At 40.0% G+C, this 24,848-nt stretch overlaps 1 protein-coding gene across 5 annotated transcripts in view; it reads right to left on the reverse strand.

Moving 5' to 3' along the window:
• Positions 1-4,367: 4,367 nt before the first annotated feature.
• Positions 4,368-24,848, reverse strand: part of IFNAR1 (interferon alpha and beta receptor subunit 1) — a 42,567-nt gene continuing 22,086 nt past the window's right edge. For 3 of the 5 annotated variants that reach the window (XM_073361946.1, XM_073361936.1, XM_073361929.1), the window contains exons 4-10: positions 22,247-22,394; positions 19,883-20,000; positions 18,806-19,005; positions 15,554-15,708; positions 14,361-14,508; positions 12,262-12,416; positions 4,368-8,599 (exon numbers count right to left, since the gene is read on the reverse strand). In XM_073361946.1, coding sequence (XP_073218047.1) covers positions 8,399-8,599; positions 12,262-12,416; positions 14,361-14,508; positions 15,554-15,708; positions 18,806-19,005; positions 19,883-20,000; positions 22,247-22,394 — 1,125 coding nt within the window. In that variant the 3' untranslated portion in view covers positions 4,368-8,398. The remainder of the gene's footprint in view (positions 8,600-12,261; positions 12,417-14,360; positions 14,509-15,553; positions 15,709-18,805; positions 19,006-19,882; positions 20,001-22,246; positions 22,395-24,848) is intronic. The other 2 variants (XM_073361919.1, XM_073361909.1) reach the window with 2 other exon arrangements.

Consider the following 24,848-nt stretch of genomic DNA (forward strand, 5'->3'; position numbering starts at 1 on the left):
TTTTTAAAAAAAAAAAGCAAGCCTTATTGCACCCTATTATTGCACCACACAAGCCATGGAAAGCACAGGTAGTTCACAGTGCACCGGGAAGTGTCAGCTTTTGGTTGCAAAACCCATAAGTGTATCCTCAGCATAGAAAGCAGGAACAGTAAAGTGGTGTCAGTGCTACTGCAAGAAAAGTGCACTGAACTGCGCTTAGACATTCTGATGTTTACTGAGCTGAGAAGGCAGCAGAACATCGGCATACACCAGCATGTTAAGAAAAGCAATGAAGCCAGCACAAGCATCAAGATGTATTGGGCCATCCATGTAAGAAAGTGTTAAGTCAGGCTAAGGCAACACCACACCTTGCTACACCTCAGCTAGAGAAGATGATGACCTGAGAAAAATGTTGGCCACCTTTGAGACCGCATGAAATTTCTTCACCATTCAAATCTAATGCGCCACCCTGTATGAAGTCCCTAGCATTCAAAGGAGCTCTTCCAGTTCTCTGAAGTTGTGTCTTCTCTCCCTCTCCAATGCATAGTTTAGAATTGCATGCTAACTATCCAATTTCAGCTGGAAGATGACAAAGCAATAATGCATCAGACTGCAAAAGAGTTTTGCAGATTGTGACAAACTAAAAGATGTCATTTATGAATAAGGTGTATGGCTATGGGTGTTTGTTCATGATGGGTTACTTGCTATGCTACTTGAAAAGGTGTGTTAGAGGAACCAAGTAGGAAAGGTAAAACAATAGCCAAGAAAAGGAACATCCCACACAAACAAAACAAAAGCCAGGATTATATCAGGGAAAAGGCAACTCCTTGGCCCCAGCCCCGGTGACATAACTGTTTGGCCAAAGCTGACAGGAGAGGGATCAAAGGGAACACTAAAATATTAGAAAGCTTCAAAGATCCTAGAAAAGGGAGGGGGTTGTATTAGCTGGGGAACATCGTCAGGAGGTGGGGATCAGTGAAAAGAGGATAGACGATGACTGACTGAGACACACAGGGTACATCTAAACAAAACAAACCCCATGGCAGCAAGTCTCAGAGCCCAGGTCAACTGACTTGGTCTTGCTGGGCTCACACTATGGGGCTAGAAACAGACATTTGAGCTTGGGCTAGAGCCCAGGTTCTGAGATCCAGTGAGGCAGAAGGGTCTCAGAGCCTGGGCTCCAGTCCGATTCCAAACATCTACATGGCTAATTTTAGCCTCACAGCCTGAGCCCTGGGAGCCAGAGTCACTTCACCCAGGCTCTGGGACTGGCGGTTGAGGGTTTTTTTTGCTTTTTTGTTTTTGCTATGTAACATGCCCACAGAGTCAGAGAGGTTTGCTGCAAATGTGCAATTTGCCTTCTAGGCCAGAGCAAAGAGAGCTGCCTAACTAAGTAAGGACAACCTGATAAGTTAGGATGCAGTTATACATTGAGGTTTTGCTTTACCATTTTAACCCAGTGTACTTAAAGACTATGGTGTTCCAAGAAGGAGGAGTGCTAGGCAGAGATGGGCTCCACCTAATGGAGAGAAATGGAAGAACATCTTCACAAGCAGGCTGGCTAACCTAGTGAGGAGGGCTTTAAACTAGGTTCACCGGGAGAAGGAGACCAAAGCCCTGAGGTAAGTGGGGAAGTGGGATACCAGGAGAAAGCAGGAGCGTGCAAGAGGGCAGGGCTCCTGCCTCATACTGAGAAAGAGGGACAATCAGCAAGTTATCTCAAGTGCCTATACACAAATGCAAGCAGCCTGGGAAACAAGCAAGGAGAACTGGAAGTCCTGGCACAGTCAAGGAATTATGATGTGATTGGAATAACAGAGACTTGGTGGGATAACATATATGACTGGAGTACTGTCATGGATGGATATAAACTGTTCAGGAAGGACAGGCAGGGCAGAAAAGGTGGGGGAGTTGCACTGTATGTAAGGGAGCAGTATGACTGCTCAGAGCTCAATTATGAAACTGCATAAAATCCTGAGTGTCTCTGGATTAAGTTTAGAAGTGTGAGCAACAAGGGTGATGTCGTGGTGGGAGCCTGCTATAGACCACCGGACCAGGGGGATGAGGTGGACGAGACTTTCTTCCAGCTACTCACGGAAGTTACTAGATCGCAGGCCCTGGTTCTCATGGGAGACTTCAATCACCCTGATATCTGCTGGGAGAGCAATACAGCGGTGCACAGACAATCCAGGAAGTTTTTGGAAAGGGTAGGGGACAATTTCCTGGTGCAAGTGCTGGAGGAACCAACTAGGGGCAGAGCTCTTCTTGACCTGCTGCTCACAAACCAGGAAGAATTAGTAGGGGAAGCAAAAGTGGATGGACACCTGGGAGGCAGTGACCATGAGATGGTCGAGTTCAAGATCCTGACACAGGGAAGAAAGGAGAACAGCACAATACGGACCCTGGACTTCAGAAAAGCAGACTTTGACTTCCTCAGGGAACTGATGGGCAGGATCCCCTGGGAAAACAACATGAGGGGGAAAGGAGTCCAGGAGAGCTGGCTGTATTTTAAAGAATCTTTATTGAGGTTACAGGGACAAACCATCCCGATGTGTAGAAAGAACAGTAAATATGGCAGGCGACCAGCTTGGCTTAACAGTGAAATCCTTGCTGATCTTGAACACAAAAAAGAAGCTTACAAGTGGAAGATTGGACAAATGACCAGGGAAGAGTATAAAAATATTGCTTGGGCATGCAGGAGTGAAATCAGGAAGGCCAAATCACACCTGGAGTTGCAGCTAGCAAGAGATGTTAAGAGTAACAAGAAGGGTTTCTTCAGGTATGTTAGCAACAAGAAGAAAGTCAAGGAAAGTGTGGGCCCCTTACTGAATGAGGAGGCAACCTAGTGACAGAGGATGTGGAAAAAGCTAATGTACTCAATGCTTTTTTTGCCTCTGTCTTCATGAACAAGGTCAGCTCCCAGACTACTGCACTGGGCAGCACAGCATGGGGAGGAGGTGATCAGCCCTCTGTGGAAAAAGAAATGGATCGGGACTATTTAGAAAAGCTGGACGAGCACAAGTCCATGGGACCAGATGCGCTGCATCTGAGAGTGCTAAAGGAGTTGGCGGATGTGATTGCAGAGCCATTGGCCATTATCTTTGAAAACTCATGGCGATCGGGGGAAGTCCCAGACGACTGGAAAAAGGCTAATGTAGTGCCCATCTTTAAAAAAGGGAAGGAGGAGGATCCTAGGAACTACAGGCCAGTCAGCCTCACCTCAGTCCCTGGAAAAATCATGGAGCAGGTCCTCAAGGAATCAATTCTGGAGCACTTAGAGGAGAGGAAAGTGATCAGGAACAGTCAGCATGGATTCACCAAGGGCAAGTCATGCCTGACTAATCTAATTGCCTTCTATGACGAGATAACTGGCTCTGTGGATGAGGGGAAAGCAGTGGACGTGTTGTTCCTTGACTTTAGCAAAGCTTTTGACACGGTATCCCACAGTATTCTTGCCAGCAAGTTAATGAAATATGGGCTGGATAAATGGACTATAAGGTGGATAGGAAGTTCGCTAGATTGTCGGGCTCAACGGGTAGTGATCAATGGCTCCATGTCTAGTTGGCAGCCGGTATCAAGTGGAGTGACCCAAGGGTCGGTCCTCGGGCCGGTTTTGTTCAATATCTTCATAAATGATCTGGGGGATGGTGTGGATTGCACCCTCAGCAAGTTTGCAGATGACACTAAACTTGGAGGAGAGGTAGATACGCTGGAGGGTAGGGATAGGATACAGAGGGACCTAGACAAATTAGAGGATTGGGCCAAAAGAAATCTGATGAGGTTCAACAAGGACAAGTGCAGAGTCCTGCACTTAGGACGGAAGAACCCCATGCACTGCTACAGACTAAGGACCGAATGGCTCGGTAGCAGTTCTGCAGAAAAGGACCTAGGGATTACAGTGGACAAGAAGCTGGATATGAGTCAACAGTGTGCCCTTGTTGCCAAGAAGGCCAATGGCATTTTGGGATGTATACGTAGGGGCATTGTCAGCAGATCGAAGGACGTGATCGTTCCCCTCTATTCGACATCGGTGAGGCCTCATCTGGAGTACTGTGTCCAGTTTTGGGCCCCACACTACAAGAAGGATGTGGAAAAATTGGAAGACGTCCAGCGGAAGGCAACAAAAATGATTTGGGGACTGGAACACATGACTTATGAGGATAGGCTGAGGGAACTGGGATTGTTTAGTCTACAGAAGAGAAGAATGAGGGGGGATTTGATAGCTGCTTTCAACTACCTGAAAGGGGGTTCCAAAGAGGATGGATCTAGACTGTTCTCAGTGGTAGCAGATGACAGAACAAGGAGTAATGGTCTCAAGTTGCAGTGGGGGAGGTTTAGGTTGGATATTAGGAAAAACTTTTTCACTAGGAGGGTGGTGAAACACTGGAATGCGTTACCTAGGGAGGTGGTGGAATCTCCTTCCTTAGATATTTTTAAGGTCAGGCTTAACAAAGCCCTGGCTGGGATGAGTTAGTTGGGGATTGGTCCTGCTTTGAGCAGGAGGTTGGACTAGATAACCTCCTGAGGTCCCTTCCAACCCTGATATTCTATGATTCTATGTATTCCTGTTGTCTAATAAATATCCTGCTTTGAAAAGGCTGTCCTGTGTCAATGCAAACATCTGCTGTTTGCATAGCTCCCAAATGGCTAAGTCTCCAACAGGTGTCCAAACGCCTTTGGACTTGCTGACGGGCATGGTGAGAAAGAGGTGCTGAAGTTAAGGAACCAGCCTTGGAGTAGTGGGGCTTTCTGTGGAAAAAGTGGAGGCACAGGACCTATCACTAAGAATATACTTCCAGAAAGACTGCACAGAAGTCAAAAACTAACTGTTACGGCTGTGATTGATGCCTTAAAAGGGAACAGGCCCTGTCCATCTGTGGTCAGTTAAGTACCTTCTAATGGGGGGCATGTGTCATAAAATCAGATAGTTATTTAGAAAAGAAAGAGGAAAAAGTGCCAGCGTGGTGGGGAAAATAAGTAATCTTGGGATCAGTAAAGGAGTCTGCCTCTGGGGACAGCCTGGGGAGGCACCATTTGGGAAGGGGTGGGTGGATCTGCCATTTATTAATTTTGCTGGGGACTGTACTTAATACTGTCTCACGAAAAAGAGCCCAGGAAGAGCAGATTTAAAGAGGATCTGTGCATTATTGGTTTGGCTTGGGACTGTTCTTAAAGTGGTCTTAGAAAGAGGAGGCTGCAGAGGGCAAAAGTCCCAAGGGCCAAATAATTCTGGCTGGGCAGTTGGGGAACTGGAAATTTACACTTGTGCCAATAAACAAGCCCAGCCAGGGATCTGAGAAGGGGAAAAACTGAAGCAGAGCTGCTGCAATGGTGAAAACCCAACCACAAGGGGGTGCTACAGAGCATCTGCTGCTGTGATATTTAAAGTGGTGAACAGATCAGCAATACAATGAATGTACTACCAAATATACAGTAGGATGAAACTATAGTACAAGTTTCATATACACATGTGCAATTCCCACTGAAGTCAGAGGAAGTTGCCTAAGCTAGCCTTACACCTGTAACTTTCAGAGATTTTTCAGCCATCAACAGTTTGATTATTTACAGTGAAATCCATCATATTAAACACAATCTTTGGAAAACGGTCATAACACATGGAGCCAACCAAATCTGTCTCACTAGTAAACGATCCATTTCCAAAAGTAATACTTCACCATTAGCCATTGAAATATCAACTGAAGTGTTCTCCTTAGAAGAGAAAAACAAAACAAAGGAAGACAAAAAATCCCCCAAAATGGAAGAATGTGTTCCAAACTTAAATACTGCTGAAGAAATAGGCTATGATTAAGAAATGCTATTTTCAAAATAACTTTTTTGGGGGAAAGTAGTCCCAGGAGGTACATCTGCAGCACAAAGCACTAACGGCTGCATAAACAAGAGGAAGAGATGCAAAACTATATCCAATTACAATTTGTATGTATGATACAGTTTTATAGCTCCTTTAATCTAAGGCTCTCCCAGCACCGTCACAAACTGAGGTACAGCTATTAAGTGATTTGCTCAAGGTCACACTAATTGATAAAACTTTACATTGAACCCAGGCAATTCTGACTCCAAGTTCTCTGTTCCAAAAAGGAGACAACACTGCCTTCTCCAAGGCTAGTTACCTGCAAAAGTTAAAGGTGTTTTTTCCTCCACCTGCTTCTTGAAAATTTTTTTGATCTAAAACCAAAAGTGTTTGTTGTAATAGAGCCAATTAGGTGAATTAGGGATGTTTTATGTCTACTTCTAAAACATCTGGCGCTGGCCACCACCAGACACAGGAGGCTGGGCCAACGAATGGGGCAAAGACTGGGCTATTCCAATGCATCTCTTGGGAGCTATAAATTAATCTCTGTGGTCTAGCCACCACTAGTGACAAAGTGCCACATGAGGTGGGCATGGCTTACACATGTATCCTCCTAGACTCCTATAGTAAAAAAACAAACAATTCAAAAGCTCAAGGGATGTCTGGTTATTTTCAATTTACCAACGTTAGGAAACAAATTTGCCAAACGTTCACAAGGGCATTAAAAAAAATAACCCACCTGATTTCGGGTGGGGTGAGGTGTGCAAAGGGAAGGGAATGGTAGAGGAGAGGGAGACACAAGAAAAACATTTCTACTTTGCTCAAAGTGCCAAAAGGTAAAATAATGAACGTTCCCCAAATCTAGAAGTAGTTAGAGGAAAATTCACGTCATGTCCAAATGCTGTATTTTCCTTTCTAACTACAGGTTATTATCCTAAGCAATTCCAGCCTCACTGTCACAGGACTAAGCAGAACTATGCTGGGGAAAAAAAACTATCCTATAAAACATATTATCCTGTCCAATAAGTACCGAGGATTGAGCTGGGAACACTCACTTAGATCTTAGACATCAAAAATATTCAAATTTTGACAGAAACCAACAATCACCTATAGCAAGTTATAAATTTACATGCAAGCTGAAAGAACGTATCCTGGTTCTTACGCCAAGTCAACTTTCCCCATAAAACAGGAAACTATTTTTAAAATCCCATATGACAAGAATAAGAGTGGAAAAATTATCCACAAGACTGGAGTAAATTTTTTTCAGGTGTCAGTGCAGAATGTATCATGTTTTGTATAAACAAGAACTCACTGATAAAATAAGATCTGAGCTGGAAAAATTTGTAAATGGTGAATATTCTTGCCATTCTGTCAGTCCAGAGGAATTATAGATCAAACTAGTAATTGCAGCGCAATCATAATGAGAAAACTAATCTACCCCAGCAACATACAAAAATCATTGCTTTAAATAATTCCTCTGTGTGTATGCTTCAAAGATGATTCAACCATACCAATATCTAGATATGTATTTGTGGCACCACAACATTAAAATCAGTTGGATTCAGGTTTATAAATTTTAGCAATCATTTGGCTCTATTGCGGGGGATTGAAAGGATCCAGTTTTCCAAAGCCATTTCCATTTGATGGTTGTGTGTTTGCCCTTCATTTATGATCAGTAGGAATTCAAGAACAAGTTGAAAATAAAATGTTTGTTATTTTCAAATGTAGGAAAGAATATCACATTTAAGTACATCTCAGTTGTGGGTAAGAATGTTACAGCTTATGGGCATCTGGTTACTAAACAGACACAAGTATAAGCTCCCTAACTTGCTTGGCATTAAAGTGCATAATAGAATTTGTTCTGTTCTTACAGGGCTGAGATTTTGCTTTTATGCACATCTAATCTGGAAGATCACTGCTTTATTCTGGATGTAGTGCTTGTTAGGCTAGAACGATCAAGAAAAAGTCGCCCAAAACTATTCTTACAACAAGCATCCACTATTTTCCTTTAACTTCTCCAGCTAATATTTAGCTGAGAAAAATCCCTTTTCTGTCTCTACCTCTGTACGTTAGCTAAGCTAGCTGAATTGTCTGGGAGGAGGCCATATTGATAGCAATAAGATTAAAGTTCACAGAATTGACACCAGCATGTACAATGGACCACTGGCACCAGGAGTTCCAAGAGCAGGCTTAAGGAAGCTTAGCAGAGTTCTCTTTTGAGACTGGTGTCTACATACGTTGGCATCTACTACCAGCAACATAGATGGGCGAAGATTGTCTTTTCTGTGGAGACATCACAGGACTTTTCCTGATATTATCAGGATCCACACGGTAAACAGAAAGACTAGTACCAAATACCAACCAAACTGGTATGCCAGAAGAATATCCTTTTTCTGGAGGAGCAGTAGTAATATTTGTTCCTCACATTTACATAATTTTGCACTACTGAAAAGCAAAACCGGAAGCTTTGGGACCAACAGTATGACATCAGCCTGCCTTTGTAAGGCAAAGACTCTTCCATATGTAATGAGAACAGCAAAATGCTAGTTCGGCTGCCAGTCTCAAGTCTGAGGTTATTTTTAGTTATGCTGTTTCCAGGTCTAGCATTTCTTATAACACTTTAGTTCCAGAAGTATCATCATCATTAGAATAATTTCCTGAATCTCGAGTGCTCTGTTTAGAGGGTTTGTAGTCTTTAAAATCAGTTTGATTTGTTTCCTCTATAACAATACTCTCAATTATACAACAATTTTCTGTTGGCTCCTCTGAAGTTGACAGATACGGACTGTTGAAAGGTTGTCCACCAAGGCACTGCAGATAGGGGAGAATGGAAGGAGAGAGGAAAAACAAAATGATTAGTTATAAGCTTAAATATGGCTTTGGTTAATGCAGCTCTTTGCAGTCTTGTTCCCATTATATTCTGTAGTACAATGATGTCTCTACTTATGGTATGGAACCTTTTTTTTTTTAAAGGCATTAATAACTTACCCATAAAGGTTGTAAATACAGACAAGTATTACAAAATGTCTCTAGATATGTCCCTAAACTAGTATAAATGGTGGATTCTTGGTAACTTGAAGTCTTTAAATCATGATTTGAGAACTTCAGTAACTCAGCCAGAGGTTATGGGTCTATTAGAGGAGTGGGTGGGTGAGGTTCTGTGGCCTGCAAAGTGCAGGTCAAACTAGATGATCATGGTGGTTCCTTCTGGCCTTAAAGTCTATCAGTCTATATGGCCATAACTAATTTTTCTCATTTTTTTTTTACTGTGCTAATAAGTATTAACCACTTACACAGTGTGCTCAGCAAAATATAAAAGACAAAAGATCATACAGACTCTAGCCTTTTGGAGCAGGGAGCTACTACATCAACACCACAAGTACACACTTTGAGACCCAGAGACAGAACTTAGCGGATTTGGGGACAGGGAAGTGGTGGTAATAGGTAGGTTCATTTTTTGTTTTAAACTGATGTGGATTAGCATTTGCATGCTTTGCAAGGGGAGAAAAGGTTCTGAGGAAAAATTTGAAATAGAGAGACAGTGGGTGCTGGGGCACTTAGATAAGGGAAGGAGTTCCATCTAGTCTTATGCCCCTCGGTACTTTACAAATAGTGAACAGTTAACTCAACCCTAGACTAAAATATTTAAAATCCCTTCCTATGAAGGGGACACTTATAAATAAAGCATTACATGAACTGTGTTACCAGCCTACAATTGATGCAAACAGCTGAAATTTTGCCTTACAATTCAATTTACAGATAATTTGATAGTAGATATATTGTTTAAGTTACAACTTGACTGATACTAATAATGTTTGTAAAGCACTATGTACTGTACATGCTAAGGGCTCCACTGAGGCAGAAGTGCGCTGGGAACAAGATACACTGTCCAAGTGACATGCCACCTTGTCAACGGTATAACGTTCTCAGAGGCAACTGGGAGAGTACTGTGAAAGCTGATTCTTGCTACACTTTAGTATTTGAATGCTGTGAGCCATAATGTGTGCATCTTGTGAAGGTGCACGTGGAGGAAAAGGGCACTCTCAAGCAAACCTAAGTTTTATGTGAACAACAATACAACTTTAAAAAGTATTTTTCCATACAAACACTACCTGAATATGTACAGACTGAAGAGAGTTTATAGGAACTACCCCATGACGGTGGGAACTATTTTGAGGTAAAAGCGGAGCTTATGATTTGGAAGGAAGAAAAAAAGGCTTCCTTTTGTTCCATGACTACTTGCATACAGTCCTCAACGTAGTTACCCCTGAGCCTCACCTACTCCTGGTTTCAGTCACTGCAGCTTAAATGACCACAGGGTTATGGTTTGGGTGGGAGAAAGTGCCAGTGGCATCCCTCCCTTACAAGATATTTGTGCTCCATCATTTCTGATGTTACTAGAAGACAGTAAGGGGATGTAACCACATTCCTTTCATCATACCGTTCCACAACTGGACGGATGGGTGAAGTCAAAGAACTTCATCTCATCAACCCTGAAGGGGAAAATGAAAATTACTTACTTGTAACTGGAGTTTGAGATGGATTCTGCATATTCACACTCGTGGGATGCACTGACTGGTGCAACTTGGACAGTGGACTTTCTTGTGGCAGTGCCAGAGTGCTTGTGTGCCCCTCCTAAGCCTGCCATCAGCATTTGAGCATGTTCTGAGAGCGAGGCTATAAAAAGGGACACAGTCCCTTTATGGGGCAAGGCATTAATTAGGACTCCACAGAAGGAGGAAGGTGGGCAGGGAGTGAGAATACACAGAATCCATGTCAAAGAACTTTGGTTACAAGTAACCAACTTTTTTTGTTGTTGAGTTTCTGCTGAACATTCCCTCTCATGAGATTGTTAAATACTACTTGCCAAATTAAGGATGGAGGCACATGGTGTCCTAATTACATACAGATTGAAAACACTGCTCTGTCAAACTGAGCATCAGATCTAGATACCATATTTAAACTGAAATGTTTAATGCAAGTGAGACATGAACCCCAAATTGCAGCTTACATATTTCAAAAAGAGGAACATGCCTAACATGCCACACAGGTACCAACCACTCTAGTTGAGAGAGTTCTGAGACCAGCAGGAAGTGAGAGAGCAGAGATCTTAACTCTACTCTATATGCTCTCTAGCCCATCTAGACAAGGACTGTGCAGAAACAGCTCAGCCCCTAAAGTTTCCAGCACAGGAAATGAACCATTTGGGAAAGGCCTAAACTCCTTAGTTCTAGCCAGATAATAAAACTATGTCTGAACACTAATCTACACTCACCTTTATGAGCATAAGATCCAGGAAAGACAACCAGTATACTGATTACCATGAAAATCTGAAATTACTTTGGGATAAACTTGGGGTGAGGTCTACGTATAACCTTGTCCTTATGAAAAAACAGTAGAAAGAGGATCTACCATCAAAACATGTAGTTCCATAATTCTTCTAGATAGACTAACTCCTATTATAAAGTTGTTTTTATGGAGAGAGAGGTTTGAAGGGTGCAGATAATTGTGTTAATACCAAGTTTAGATCCCATGGAGGAACTGGATTTCCTACTGGTAGATACTAGTTCAATAAACCCTGCAAAACCTTTTAACAGTTATATGAAAAAAAATAGTTATCATTAATAGGTAAATGAAAAATTGCTACTGCTCCCAAGTGGACTAAGTGAGGAAACAGACAGACCCATAGATTTTAAGTGTAGTAAAGATTCTAAAATATATTGAATAAGAATGGATACAGGATCAATATCCTAGTCAGTCAGCCATAAAACAAATTTTTCCATTTAAAATCATAACATTTCTCTAGTCTACTTTTCTAGAATTGATTAAAACATGTTGCACACCTACAGAACAAGCTACAAAAATTAAGCTCCTCATTGATCAACCACAGTGCAGTTAGGAGTGTTGGGTGGCAGAGGAGAAAAGAATAGGAGTTGGAGACTCAGAGGAACTCATGTGAAAGGAGCACTCCCCACGAACTTTCTTCATTCTCATCTACTCCACTTATTCTTTATGCATCAGCTACTAGAGGATGTAATGTCCCATAAAAAGTAGGTTTTTTTTAAAAGCAAAACCTGAAGCTTGGAAGAAAAACATTTGCACAAAGGCATTCCTTTATTTAAAAATAAAATTTGATACGGGCTTTTCCCTTCTTTGGGTCAGCTTGACAAGGCAGAAATCCTAAAACATTATTTTGTAATGACTTTCAATATGTTTTCCCCTTTTTTCCATACAAATTGAAATATCTGTTTATTACTGATTTCTCTAAATCTGTGATAATCACAAGAGATCAGACTAATTCACATACTTTATCATTAAACTCTTGGTATCTAATCCTGGCAAGTCTCCCTGACACTATGAAATACAGAGACACTATTCTTTAAAACAATGAATCAGATATATTATGTGATGACATTCTACTGTTCTTTGATCCTTGAATAGTTACATTCTTGGAAAGATAGTCAAAATCTTACCTCTATGTTTGAAGGAGGTTTGCATGATGGAAAGAACGCATATCTGATCCGTCTAGATATATAATATATACCAAAAATTAAAAATGATGCAAAACAGAAGAAGCCAATCATGGCTATTACAAAGGTTTTCAAAATAGTCCAAGGTGAAGTTTTATCTAAAAAATAAAAGAATAATCATTAATCTAAGTATTCATGAAGTGTCCTATCACCAAGATCTCTATATTTAAAGATTATATACAATGTAAAGACTACACCATAAAACTTTATATTTACAGTGTTTTACTTCTTGAAAGCATTACATGAATATGAATAAATCCTCACACCATCCCAATAGCTTAGAGCATTCTACTGAAACAAAGCAAAAAGGTTTTAGGCACCATATTTAGGTACATAGAAACTGCCATTTTGGATCAAAAATGAAGGTCCATCTAGTTCAGGTCCCTGTCTGACAGTGGCCAGTACAGATGCTCCAGAGTAAAATGTAAGAACCGCACAGTAGGCAGATGTGGGACAATCTGCCCCTCACATAGGTGTCTTCCTGATTACTAGTTGAGATTGCCCTAAACTTTGAAGCATGAAGTTTAATATCTCTTCCAAAATTTATCATTAACAACTCTGGATATTCTTGACATCCAATCCCTTTTGGAAACTTGTTAAATTCCTGGCTTCAGTGACTTCCTGTGGCAACAAACTCCACAATAATTTGGTTTAAGCATTAATGGGACAAACATATTTTAAGAAATTCACCTACTGAAGAAATACGAACACTTAAAAAAATTAAGTTTAGGCTCAGATGCAAAGGGGTAGTAGCAGTGTCTCGCAGCTCTAGGTATTCCCAGCAGCTTGTCACAAGACCATATTCTGCTGCCTTTAATCAGGATATTGTGTTCTCTATTTAAGGCTTCATCTTGTCATGTACCTCAATCAGCAAAGCACTGCAGTGTGTGCTTAACTTTAAGCAGGTATGTAGACCATTGAAATAATCAGGGCCAGAATTCTCAGCACCCGGCAGGATCAAGTGGATTTTCCACTGGCATCAGGTAGATTTGTGGAATAAGATACTAAGTGTTTTAACATGAGTAAGGCTGGCAGAATCCAGCTCTTAATTCCAAAGAATTGTAAGCAACAGAGAATAATCTCTTTTGAGGAACCTGGAATTTACTACAAGTGTTTCACCCATTCTACTCTGGAATATGATCATTTTCTTCCATCATCTTTTCTCCCTTTCATTAGCTGTCTGCATTCTGAATATACTTTCAAAAGCTACAGGCAATGCAGCCAGTACTTTCCACTTCCAGATAAGTGATGTAAAAACAAAATCCTACAGTCTGATGTATGGGGCATTATATGCAAGACCAATGAAACAATTTCTCTTTATTGAGAGTGTTGGATGGCATGCTTGGATCCTGACTACAGATGTAGGCTCCTTACTGTGGAGAAAAAAAAAAATCCAAAGAATAGTAAAATGGATAAGAATAAAAGGAATTAAATAGATTGCTTATAGAGGAAAAAAAAGGCCACATTTGGGGATTATAAGTGCCAGTATGTAATAGGCAATGTTCATATGGGTGATAGTTACTCTTAGACAATTTTAATATTTGAAAACATTTCTAGCCATAAGGTCAGTTAGAAATTCTACAATCGTCATCCCTTTATGTTCACATAGGACAAAAATAATCCCCTATGCTGGCCATCTGTACATGGATGGGATTTCACTCAGTGATGAACTATACACTTTGCTCCCTTCTTACCATACAGGATCTTTTAAACTCTCCAGGAATAGGTTGGATTAAGACACAATACAATAAACTTGAAAGTATCACCTACAGTATAATTAATACTTTTCTAACTTAATTTTGATTTGCATTTACTTTTATTTTCATGGAACATCCCAAGTAACTAGTGTAAGTTAAATCATGCTGATTTTTGATGTCACAATTCACAATAGTTACACTTCACATTTTACAGTATATGGAGAAATGTGTCTTTCCAGGGGTAATTGCATATTTTAGCTTAAGTCATTTTATTGTAGCCTAAATTATAAAAATTTCTGAACTGAGTTTCAATATATCCCAAACATATATTTAAACTTTTCATACCATCAAGCGTTTTAATACATGCCACATCACTAAAATGACCATCTTTTTTATATGCTGGTGAAAATGCTTGTACTTTCAAACAGTACAAAACCAAAGGTGTCAAGTCAGAGATTGTGAATAATAACCGTTCTTCTTCTTTGATTTTCTCCTGAAAGAAAAATAAGAAATGCAAGTTAAAAAAACAGTGCAGACTGATTCAACTATTAAAATTGTAGGCAATGCAATACTGAAAATATATTTTTTGTATAATTTTAATTATACTTTACTCTTTCAAATAAAAAAAGTTTCAATTTCAAAACTACATTTAGAAAGTAACTAACCAACCATTTTCACTATTTTGAAAAGGTGTTTGCAATAGTACACTTCAAAGTTTGTGCTGTACATACAGGAAACTTTCTGGTATGTTTAAGTGTTCTGATATCTTTTCATGTGTGCATTCTTATTGTAGTCTTGTAAAACAAAGTTAAAGAGTTTATTACACAAGTTTAAAAATGGAAAATCACATCAAAATGTCAACTAAAAATATGCAAATTCATAAATGCAGAGAAATTCAGCCTAATCTCAGTTCTGAATTAACTAGAAATGCCATACAAACTTCAGTGCTGAGAATTTAAAAAGAGAATATTTTTAGATCAACAGGAAAACAACTGAACTAGTGTTATGCCAGCTTTTTTGTCCCTTCTTGGAGTAACTGATATAAGAATTACTGTTTTTTGAACTGAGTGGCCATAAAACTGCCAATACAGAACTTCAGAAAGAAGTTACTTACTGAAGTAATTTTTTTCCCTAAAAGCCTGATACTGCACCAGTGAAGTCAACGGGAGCTTTATCAATGACTTCAATGTGCACAGGGTCAGGTCCTAAATAAACTGCTTCCAGAGAGCCATGCAGTCAACTTCTCAAAAATGATCCATCAGCAGCCATTCATGCAAGATTCCTAAAATGACTGTACAGAGGCAATATCATGAAGGATAGCTGCCATCAACAAGCCAATATTACCATCTCTTTGCCTACTTTATGATGTAAAATCTTGCTGGGATGTATACATTTTATGTGAGCTCTGCAACAAGAAAGTAAGATACAAGGCTCTTTGTGAAATTAAACTTTTTAAGGGGGAAGGTCTTAGTGTAACATTAAAAACACGTTACTTATTATACCTTTTTAATTAAAGAAGTTTGAAAAAGTTTTTCTACCTCAGTATCCGAAGAATTTTTCCAGTACAGAACGCGGTAAGATAAGTCATAAAATCCACTCATGGACTTATTTTCAGACTCTCCTGGAGGAGTGAGCTGGATACGAAGCGAATCCTCACTAGAGCTTACTGTTATGCCTGGAGGGCCAATTTCATCTTAAAACAATTTCACACACACAAAAAAGTTAAAAATCTGTTAGCTAAAACATGTAAATAAAAAATGTTATGGCTGTGATTAAACCCGTAACAGCAAAGGTTTTCAGATTTATGGCTAGATATCTGGCTTTTACTAGTACATTTACAAAAACAAACAGGGGGAGATGGGAAAGCAGGCACAATGATGTAAACGTTTAACCCTAATGTTTCAGCATTAATATTGTATTTGTTGTTTTTGAACTTTCAGTCACACTGTGAATGATATTTGAAGTGTGATATATATCAGTCAAAGTACAGCTATTGAAATTTTAAAACATGCATTGCAATATCTACTTGATAGTTTAATTTAATAGGGAGAGCTAATGAAAACATGGAAATATTTTTATTTATACTAGCAGGATAAAAACATGTAAGAGTCCCCAGATGGCACTGTTAGTCTTAATTATTTTTTCCTTAGTGTGCAAACACTATCCATTCTTTGAAGGACTGCTGTATTATTGTTAATTTTTGAGAAAAAGTATGTAGGCTGTTGGGGGATCTGTTGCAAACAGCAGGGGAGTTTGCACGGTCTTATTTCCTCTGTCTGAAGTCAATTCTTGGGGCAGAGCTTCTTCCTGAGAACCAGACACTAATCTATAGACTGCGATTTCTGAAAAGGGACTACATGCATGCTATTTGTGATCACCTGTGTTCAAAGATTGGTGTGTATAGCATAAAAACAAACAAGTTGAACTAATATACCCAGACTCCATACCACCACCAATTTCTTCTCCAATGGAAAGCCCAAATGCAAGGCCCTCACATCTACACCCAGCAACAATTACAAGAACTATGACAGTCTTTGTGCTTCTTAAACTGATCAACTGGATCAGGAAGCAGTTCCTCTTTTACGCCCAGAGGTATAAGCCAGGTGAGAAGCATTATTGATTTTCAGCCTTCAGTAAAAGGATAAGAAAAGCAGTGGTCTCCAACGTTTTTATGCCCAAAATCACTTTTTGAATCTAAGGGCAACTTAGGATCTAGCCCGCCCCTTCCCCAAGGCCCCGCCCTATCCCCAAAGCCCTCCCCACTCCCCCCTCCATTGCTCCCTCTCCCCCACGCTCGCTTTCACTGGGCTGGGGCAAGGGGTTGGGGTGCAAGAGGGGGTTTGGGGTGCTGGCTGTGGGAGGGGGCTCAGAGTGGGGCTTGGGGTGTAGGAAGGGACTCGGGGTTCAGGCTCTGGGAGGGGGTTTGGCGTGCGGCCTCCCACCGGGCAGCACTTACCTCTGGCAACTCCCGGTTGGTGGAGGCTGCCTATCCTGGTCGCACACCGCTCCCAGAAGGGGCCAACGCTCCCCTGCAGCCACTGGGGAGGGTGGGGGGGTGGGACGTGGCTCTGTATGCTGCCACTCTCTGAAAGCATCGCCCCGCACAGCTCTCCCAGCCAATGGGAGTGGCAGGGGTGGTGCCTGCAGGCAGGAGCAGCATGCAGAAGTAGACCTCTGCTCCCCGCCCCTAGGGCTGCAGGTCTGCGCTGGCCGCTTCCAGGAGCGGCTTGGGGCAGGAGTAGGCAAGGAGTCTGCCTTAGTGGCAACCACATTGCACTGCTGGAGATAGCAATCAACCAGTTGGTGACCACTGTTATAAGGTAATGTTTTCTCAGCCTTTCAGGTTGAAACTCCTTAACTCGAAGTAAAAAACACTTACTTTTATAGTAAATGTAAAGGTGTTGAAAAAAATTAATGATAAAGCTGATAAGCCTATATTATTTGTTTGTGCATTGAAAGGCTGACAAAATAGAGGACACTGAAAAGTAAGGTGTACAAGGAGTGCCAGAGCAAGATTTTCTTTTTTTTAGATCAGCAGTTTTCAAACTGTGGGTTGGGACCCCAAAGTGGGTCATGACCCCATTTTAATGGGGTCACCAAAGCCTGAGACCAACCACCTAGGGCTGAAGCCCTGGGACTTTGGCCCCCCACACCCAGGGCAGTGGAGCTTGGACTTTAGCCCCACTGCCTGAGGCAGTGGGGCATAGGCAGGCTCAGGCTTCAGTCCCACCTCCTGGGGTCATGTAGTAATTTTTGTTGTCAGAAGAGGGTCGCGGTGCAATGAAGTTTGAGAACCCCTGTTTTACATTGTAGTAAAGTTTCAGTGCCTTGCAACCCTCTCCCCAGTTGTCTTTCATAACTTTCCTGGGAGTTGCAAACCACTAGTTAGAAATAAAATTTTTATTAAAGCTAATGTTAAAAAAATTATATAATACATAGGCTGAGAACAGAGAGTGTCTGTACATGTAGGTAGTGTACTCAGATTATCCACAAATACGAAGTTGGTTTTTAAAGTAATAAGACACATATAGTGCATAACCAACAATAACCCAAATTTAAGTGAATGAATTTAAGAATACAGTTTAGATATTTAGCATCCATGCATTCGGGTACATTACTCATGAAAAACGTTATACAGAGAGAGTTGGTGGTAGAAAGCAAAATATATCAATGAGTGAAGACTGTCCCTCAGTAATTGACAATTTAGGATAGGTTGTCCATTTAGAAAAATACCCAGTCCACCAGGAAAGTATTTGAGTTACTTTCCCGACTGCACCTACTTTAGAGCATAAACTAGCATACAAATGAGGACCAGATCTGTAAGGAATCCCTTCTCCACATTTACAGCAGTCCACAATTGACTGGTTTTCTAGTTTCCCCCTTCTCTGACACATCAGGAACTGGCCCTGCGTTCAAGGCAAGTGCTGGATTAGGGGGACTCCTGCTATGATCCGGTATGCTAAGATTTACCTAAGAAAATGATTAATGTAATATAGTTAATGAATGAGGAAAGTTAAAGTATGCAAAAAGTGCACAAGATGCTGTGCATCTCAATTTTAGTAAGTAATTTGCTATTTTCAAGCCAGGAGTGAAATCCTGGCTCCACTGAAATCAATGGAAAAAACTCCCACTGGCTTCAGTGGTGCCAGTATTTCACCCCCAGTGCTTCTACAGGGGAACTATAAAAATGAGAAAGATTAAAAATGAAAATGAATACACTGAATGCAGATACTAACGGTGTATAAACCAACTGAGAAATGAAGAATGGTGAAGAAAATATATCCACTTACTTACTACACAAGGATCCACTTTTATTTCATTAGACCAACGTGATTTATTATATCCATTCATAGCCTGTACACGGAGAAAGTAAATTCCACTAGCTTCTACGTCAGATGAGAAGTCACACTGTGTAGTAGTGATGTTTTCGCATCCAGAAATAGTGTTCCATTTATTTGAATAGTCTTCAGGAAGACTCTTTAAATATCCACTAGAAAAAATGACATTTTGTGGTCAATATGGACTCCCTACTCTAATCAAACTAACAATATTTTTCATTTAAATTTACAATTGAATGAATATGTCCATTTCTGTTCACTGTTTCTAAGCAAACATATGTAATGAATGTGTAAATTTATGTCAAAGACTTCTTCAAAGTCCAAAGCTATATCATGCAGTTCTGTGTCAACTACTTTGCTGACATGCTCAAAGAATTCCATCAGAACTCCATCTTTTTTATTGAATGTTCATTCTTAATTATAATGAAGAGTGGGGAAAATATATTAAATGCAACTTATTTCAATGAAAATCTGAACAGATCAGGACATTTAAATTTAGATGAGGACAGCAACATTTGTGCACTCACTGCACATACACCACATATACCAAGTTACACATTTGCAGACTAACCATTAATAGTGTTTGAAAATACCAGAGTATGCGTAATGTTAAAATTTCTCTGAGGACTTTAATATTTGCATTTTCTGACTTTAACATGTTTAAGTTCTCAACTTCAACTCACCAATTTCCTTGGTGTTAAGACAGATTAGGAAATGTGAGTGTTCATCTTATAGAAATAGTATCTGGTACACATTTAGAAGCCTAGCCTAGAGGTGTTCAAAACTTCGGAGAGAAACTGAGTGCTGAGAACTTCTATGATCAAACTTTGGTATTATTCTTGTAAGCACACCACATGGGTGACTGGATGAAGTACCCAGTACTTCAATGAGTACATCAAGATACTTTTCTGAATATCATACTTGAGTTTCTAGGAATATTTAGCTTCAGAGGCCTAATTGAGGGCAATTTAGAACCGTCAAGTTTAAAGTCTACTTAAGCAGCAAAGCTTTAAAAACTATTTAAATTACCTGAGATATTGTACTGTAAAGCTCACATTTTGATCATATTGATTATCCCAGGATAGAAGAAACTTCATGTTCAAAGCATGAACTTCCACATTCACTGGATAAGGTAGCACATTCCATGCTAAAATGCAAAGAAAACAAAACTCACCATCGTTGTCATCAAGAAGTCCTAAGTCATGTATACTTATTTTCCCCACAGTAAGAAAATCTGTACAGTATATTTTAAATAACTGTTTGAATAGAACTTTAAAATATTCTTTGATTTGCCATCATAGCACACAGCTGATTAAGTCATAGGGGTATGTAGCTCTCAGAGGGTTCTGTAGGAAAGCATCAGTTTTTAGATCAGAGAAAATTAGGCAGCCCAAAAATGTTAGCATAGGGATATATGCTGAGAAGTCAGTATCAGTGAGAATCTGGCTGGAATAATGTACATTAATACAAATTTACAAATTATATATTCTGGAAGATCTGCAAATAAAGAACGCTATGATGCAACTGATGATGTTCTCGTCACAGCATTATCTCAAATCTTGGGGATTTTACACAGTGCAAAACTTAGCTACACGAAAGTAAAGAATCTGGAACAATAGACTATTCATTTTAAGCAAAACATAAATTGAAACTGAGGTTAGCAATAAATATAGTCTATATTACCATATAAGTAGTTTTGGATTCCAATTCCTTGGTTGCCTTCTGTGACAACCCAAAGTAATATCATACTTTGAACATAAAATCATAAATTCCATTTTCAATTATTGGAACAGAGTAAGAAATCCCATACCAACCCAATAATAAAAGACAGCATAGTTAGTGGACTTTTTCTAAAGATGTCACAAATTAACCAGGATAGAACTTGGTCTGTACCTGGATGGGATACCAGCAAGGAAAATCTTGGTGCTACATGGAACTTTGTTGGTGATGGATTTTTTTTTTTTTGAGGGACAGTTTTGAACCAATATTCAAACAGTGATATGAGGAGGCAGGGCACTCTGGTGGAGGTACATAAAATCAAGTCCTGACCCTTGTGGTCATTAAAGGTCCCATGGCACTTTTTTGAATGATGCTATTTATTGGTTTTGAAGAAGTCTACTATATGTACAACACAGTAATGCTGATAATTTAACCAAAGTTTACAAGCTAAAAAACATAAGCCATATACAGTTGAACATTACCATGGCATTTTCTGCAAGAAGAGGGACGTTAACCCTATTCAAATTCCAAATTAGATAACTGCTTTAGAAATTCTTCTTGTGAAGACATCTCACTAAATAAATATTATTTCCTGGTCTCCTCTCTCTTACCAGAAAGAAAGCAGCATTTATCAATATAGGTTACTTTTATTTGTTCAGTAAGCCCTAACTCAGATCTACCACATTTCCTGCAAGTTCCACTGAACTAGGGCATTGGCACTAAGAGGATAATTCTTTTTTTAAACTCATACTTGTTTCTGCTTTGAGATAGCAGATTTAGTTACTGTTCTACTCCTGCTTTAACTGTTTATTTTTGTAATGCAATGAAAAAAAATTTATTTGGGTTTCATCAATTACTTGAAACTTTTAAAATAAGTGTTTCAGGGATAAACCAGCTCTGGCTACTGGAAAAAAGGAGGAAACCTTCCCTGGGGAAAGTTATCCCATAACTGTCTCCAAAAGGATTTCTTCTACCTCTCCTGAATCATCTGGGACCAACCACTCTCTGACTGGATTCTGGACCAGGTGGGCCACTTGTGTAAATTAGTACTGAAATTCCTATGTTCCTACATACACAACATGAAGAGTGCAAAATCCTTCCAATGTCTATTTTAAAAAAATAAGTCACTTGGACAGAGGATAAATGCACTTTGCAAGACAACTCATGAGCTGCAAGCAAATGCCCCAAAAAGTGATTGAGAGTGTTTCAGAACAAAAAAAATCAGGGTTTGCACAAAAATGGCGTGTTAACTTGGCAAAATCATTCATTTCAACTAAACGGATTCAGTTTTTCCACGTATGCACAACAATATCTTACAGGAATTGAACTAAGTTTTATCCTAAACCAAACTCACAAATACAGGAATATTTGTTTTTGCATCTAGGACCACAACAGAATCACGATAATCTAAATGTAATGGTGAACACTGAATATGTTCGGGTAACTGAAAATTCCTTTCACTATCAAAAACCTGAGTAGATACTGGAAGACATTAAGCTGTCCATAAAGGGACTTTGGATAACTGATGTTCAGATTATCAAAGTTACATGGAAATCAGTTGAAATGTTGGTAATTTTGCACAGTTCTACTACTTTGGAGCAAAGGATTTTGAAACCTGTCAAGCTAGTTGTAGGATTTGATTACTAGAGAGTTTAAAGGATTTTTATTCATTACCTTGATCTGTAGTTTTAATGCAGTACACTGGACTGAAGGAACCTACTTTTCTTTCAGAAGTTATGCGTGCTTGAACCTTCAGACAGTAAGTAGTCTCTGGTTTTAGATCATAAATTGTTTCTCTGCGATTAATAGTTTTGCTTTTTGGCTGCAATACATAAACAGTTGTAAACAACATATTAAGGAAATTGTTCTTTCCCGAACAGCCTCAACTTGTGACAAAAAGCGTTACTGTCCTGAAGAATCACTGGACATCACCAGCACATATGACATTTGGATACATTCAGACATTAGGGATAAGGTAGTATTTCATTTATACTATATTACTGGCATGCCAATGTGATTTTGCACGTTTAATTTGTGGGAATTAATTGTGAACCATCTTAAGCTACAGTATTCTCAAAACTCACCTGAAACTTACAAGGAGTACAGAATGGAAAGAAAAAAGCTTTAAATGTCTGAACAAAATAAACTGACTCCATGTTTTTGTAATGCTTTCTGAAATTTTGAAGTGAATTTAAATAGTTCCCCTATTTGATAATAGTTTGCTATAGAAAGTAACCCCAGCAATAGATTTTTTTTTCTTATGCTGTAGTATTTGTTGTATGTCAAATGATACCTTTCAGAACATTAAGAGTAGAGAGAAATTATAATGTAATTTCTTTTCTGATCATTTAGATTTTCCCAACTTTCCTACACCAGTCAGACAAATGTATAAATCCTTTCCCTGCCACAAAACAGAAGATAGAAGACAGAAAAAAAAAAAAAAGATGGAAAAGGTCAGCCTGTACTGTTCAGCAAAATAATGGTAACAATGACCTTAAAATGTATAGACCTTCCATATACCCGATTCACATACCTCTCCTTTAAAGATAAGAAATGGGATTTTCCTTTCAGAAGTGGTAAGATCTTGCGTCCTTTCACCCGGAGTTTTATGGCATGCTAGCTATAGAGGATCTGTACTCCCGTTTTCCAGTGTGTAAAATGAGGATAATGATACTTATTTTCCTTTGCAAAGTCTTTTGAGCTCTACTGACGAAGGCTTTGTCTACACTGGAACCTGAACGACAAAACTTTTGTCGTTTATGAGTGTGGAACCCCACACCCAACAACACAAGTTTTGCCAACAAAAAACACCAGAGAGCTCTCCTGCCGACAAAGCTACGGCCACTTGTTGGGGGTAGAAGCTGTTTTGTTGGCAGGAGAGCTTTCTCCTTCCGACAGACAGCAGCTACACGGTGCGCCTTTTAGCGGCATGGCTGTAGTGGCACAGCTGTGTCGCTAAAAGGTGCGTAGTGTAGACACAGCTGGAGAGTAGTGTTGTTGTAGCCATGTCGGTCCCAAGAGAGACAAGGTGGGTGAAGTATTCTCTTTTATTGAACCAACTTCTGTTGGTGAGAGACACAAGCTTTCAAGCTTACACAGAGCTCTTCGGGTCTGAGAAACGTACTCAAGTGTCACAGCTAAATACAAGATGGAACAGATTGTTCGGTATAAGCCGTTAACATATTTCAAGGGACCATTCAAGGTGAAGTTGACCGTTAACACCACTCCAATCATATGGTGGGGGAGGGGAAAGCAGCTGAGGGGTGTTACTGAATTAAAGATTTTTGTAATAAGTCATAAAGTCTCTTTCCTGAAGTCCCTCTTCTGGCCTTCAAACAACCCCCATCCTCTCCAAGCTCATCATCAGAAGCAAGCTCCCCACAAACCAGGACACCAGCTCAGGTGGTGCCAGATCCTGCCAGAACAGATGCAAAACCTGCAGACATATCTGCACTGCTATGATGATCAACACACCTTTCAAGATCCATGGATTCTAAACATGCCTACCACAATATATGGTTTACCTCATCCAGTGCACTAAATACCCCAACAACAACTACGTGGGTGAAACCAGACGATCTCTACACTCTCAAATGAACTCACACAAGAAAATGATAAAAGACAAATACCTGATTGTCTGTGGGTGAACACGTCACAAAGTGATCACTCTATATCTGACCTCTCAGTTCTCCTTCTCAAAGAAAACCTGCACAATACCTTCAAATAATGAGGCTGGGAGCTTAAATTCATAACTTTGCTAGACACTAAAAAGGAAGGACTCAATGGACACTTTATGGCTTATTACAACAATCTATAACCCATTAACAAATCCCGCAAACTGCCTTCCCTCCTCCCCTCTTTTCCCCCCATTACTGGAGGCCTGTTAATAGGCCACTTCATCTTGAATGGCCCCTTGAAACATGTGTTAACTACTTATGCTAAACAATTTGTTTCACCTTTTATTTAGCTGTGACACTTTAAGTACCCTTCCCAGACCGGAAGAATAACTGTGTAAACTCAAAAGCATGGGCTAGTCTACACTGGCAATCCCAAAGCGCTGCCACAGCAGTGCTTTAACGTGGCTTGTGTGGTCGCGGCAGAGCGCTGGGAGAGAGTTCTCTTGGCGCTCTAAAAAAACCCCACCTCCATGAGAGGCGTGGCTCCCAGCGCTGGTGCACTATTTACACTGGTGCTTTACAGTGTTGAAACTTGCTGCGCAGGGGTGGGGTGTGCGTGTTTTTTCAAGTTGCAGCGCTGTAAATTGCCAGTGAAGACA

The sequence above is a fragment of the Lepidochelys kempii genome, chromosome 1, assembly GCF_965140265.1.
Source record: "Lepidochelys kempii isolate rLepKem1 chromosome 1, rLepKem1.hap2, whole genome shotgun sequence".
Classification (NCBI taxonomy): domain Eukaryota; kingdom Metazoa; phylum Chordata; order Testudines; family Cheloniidae; genus Lepidochelys; species Lepidochelys kempii.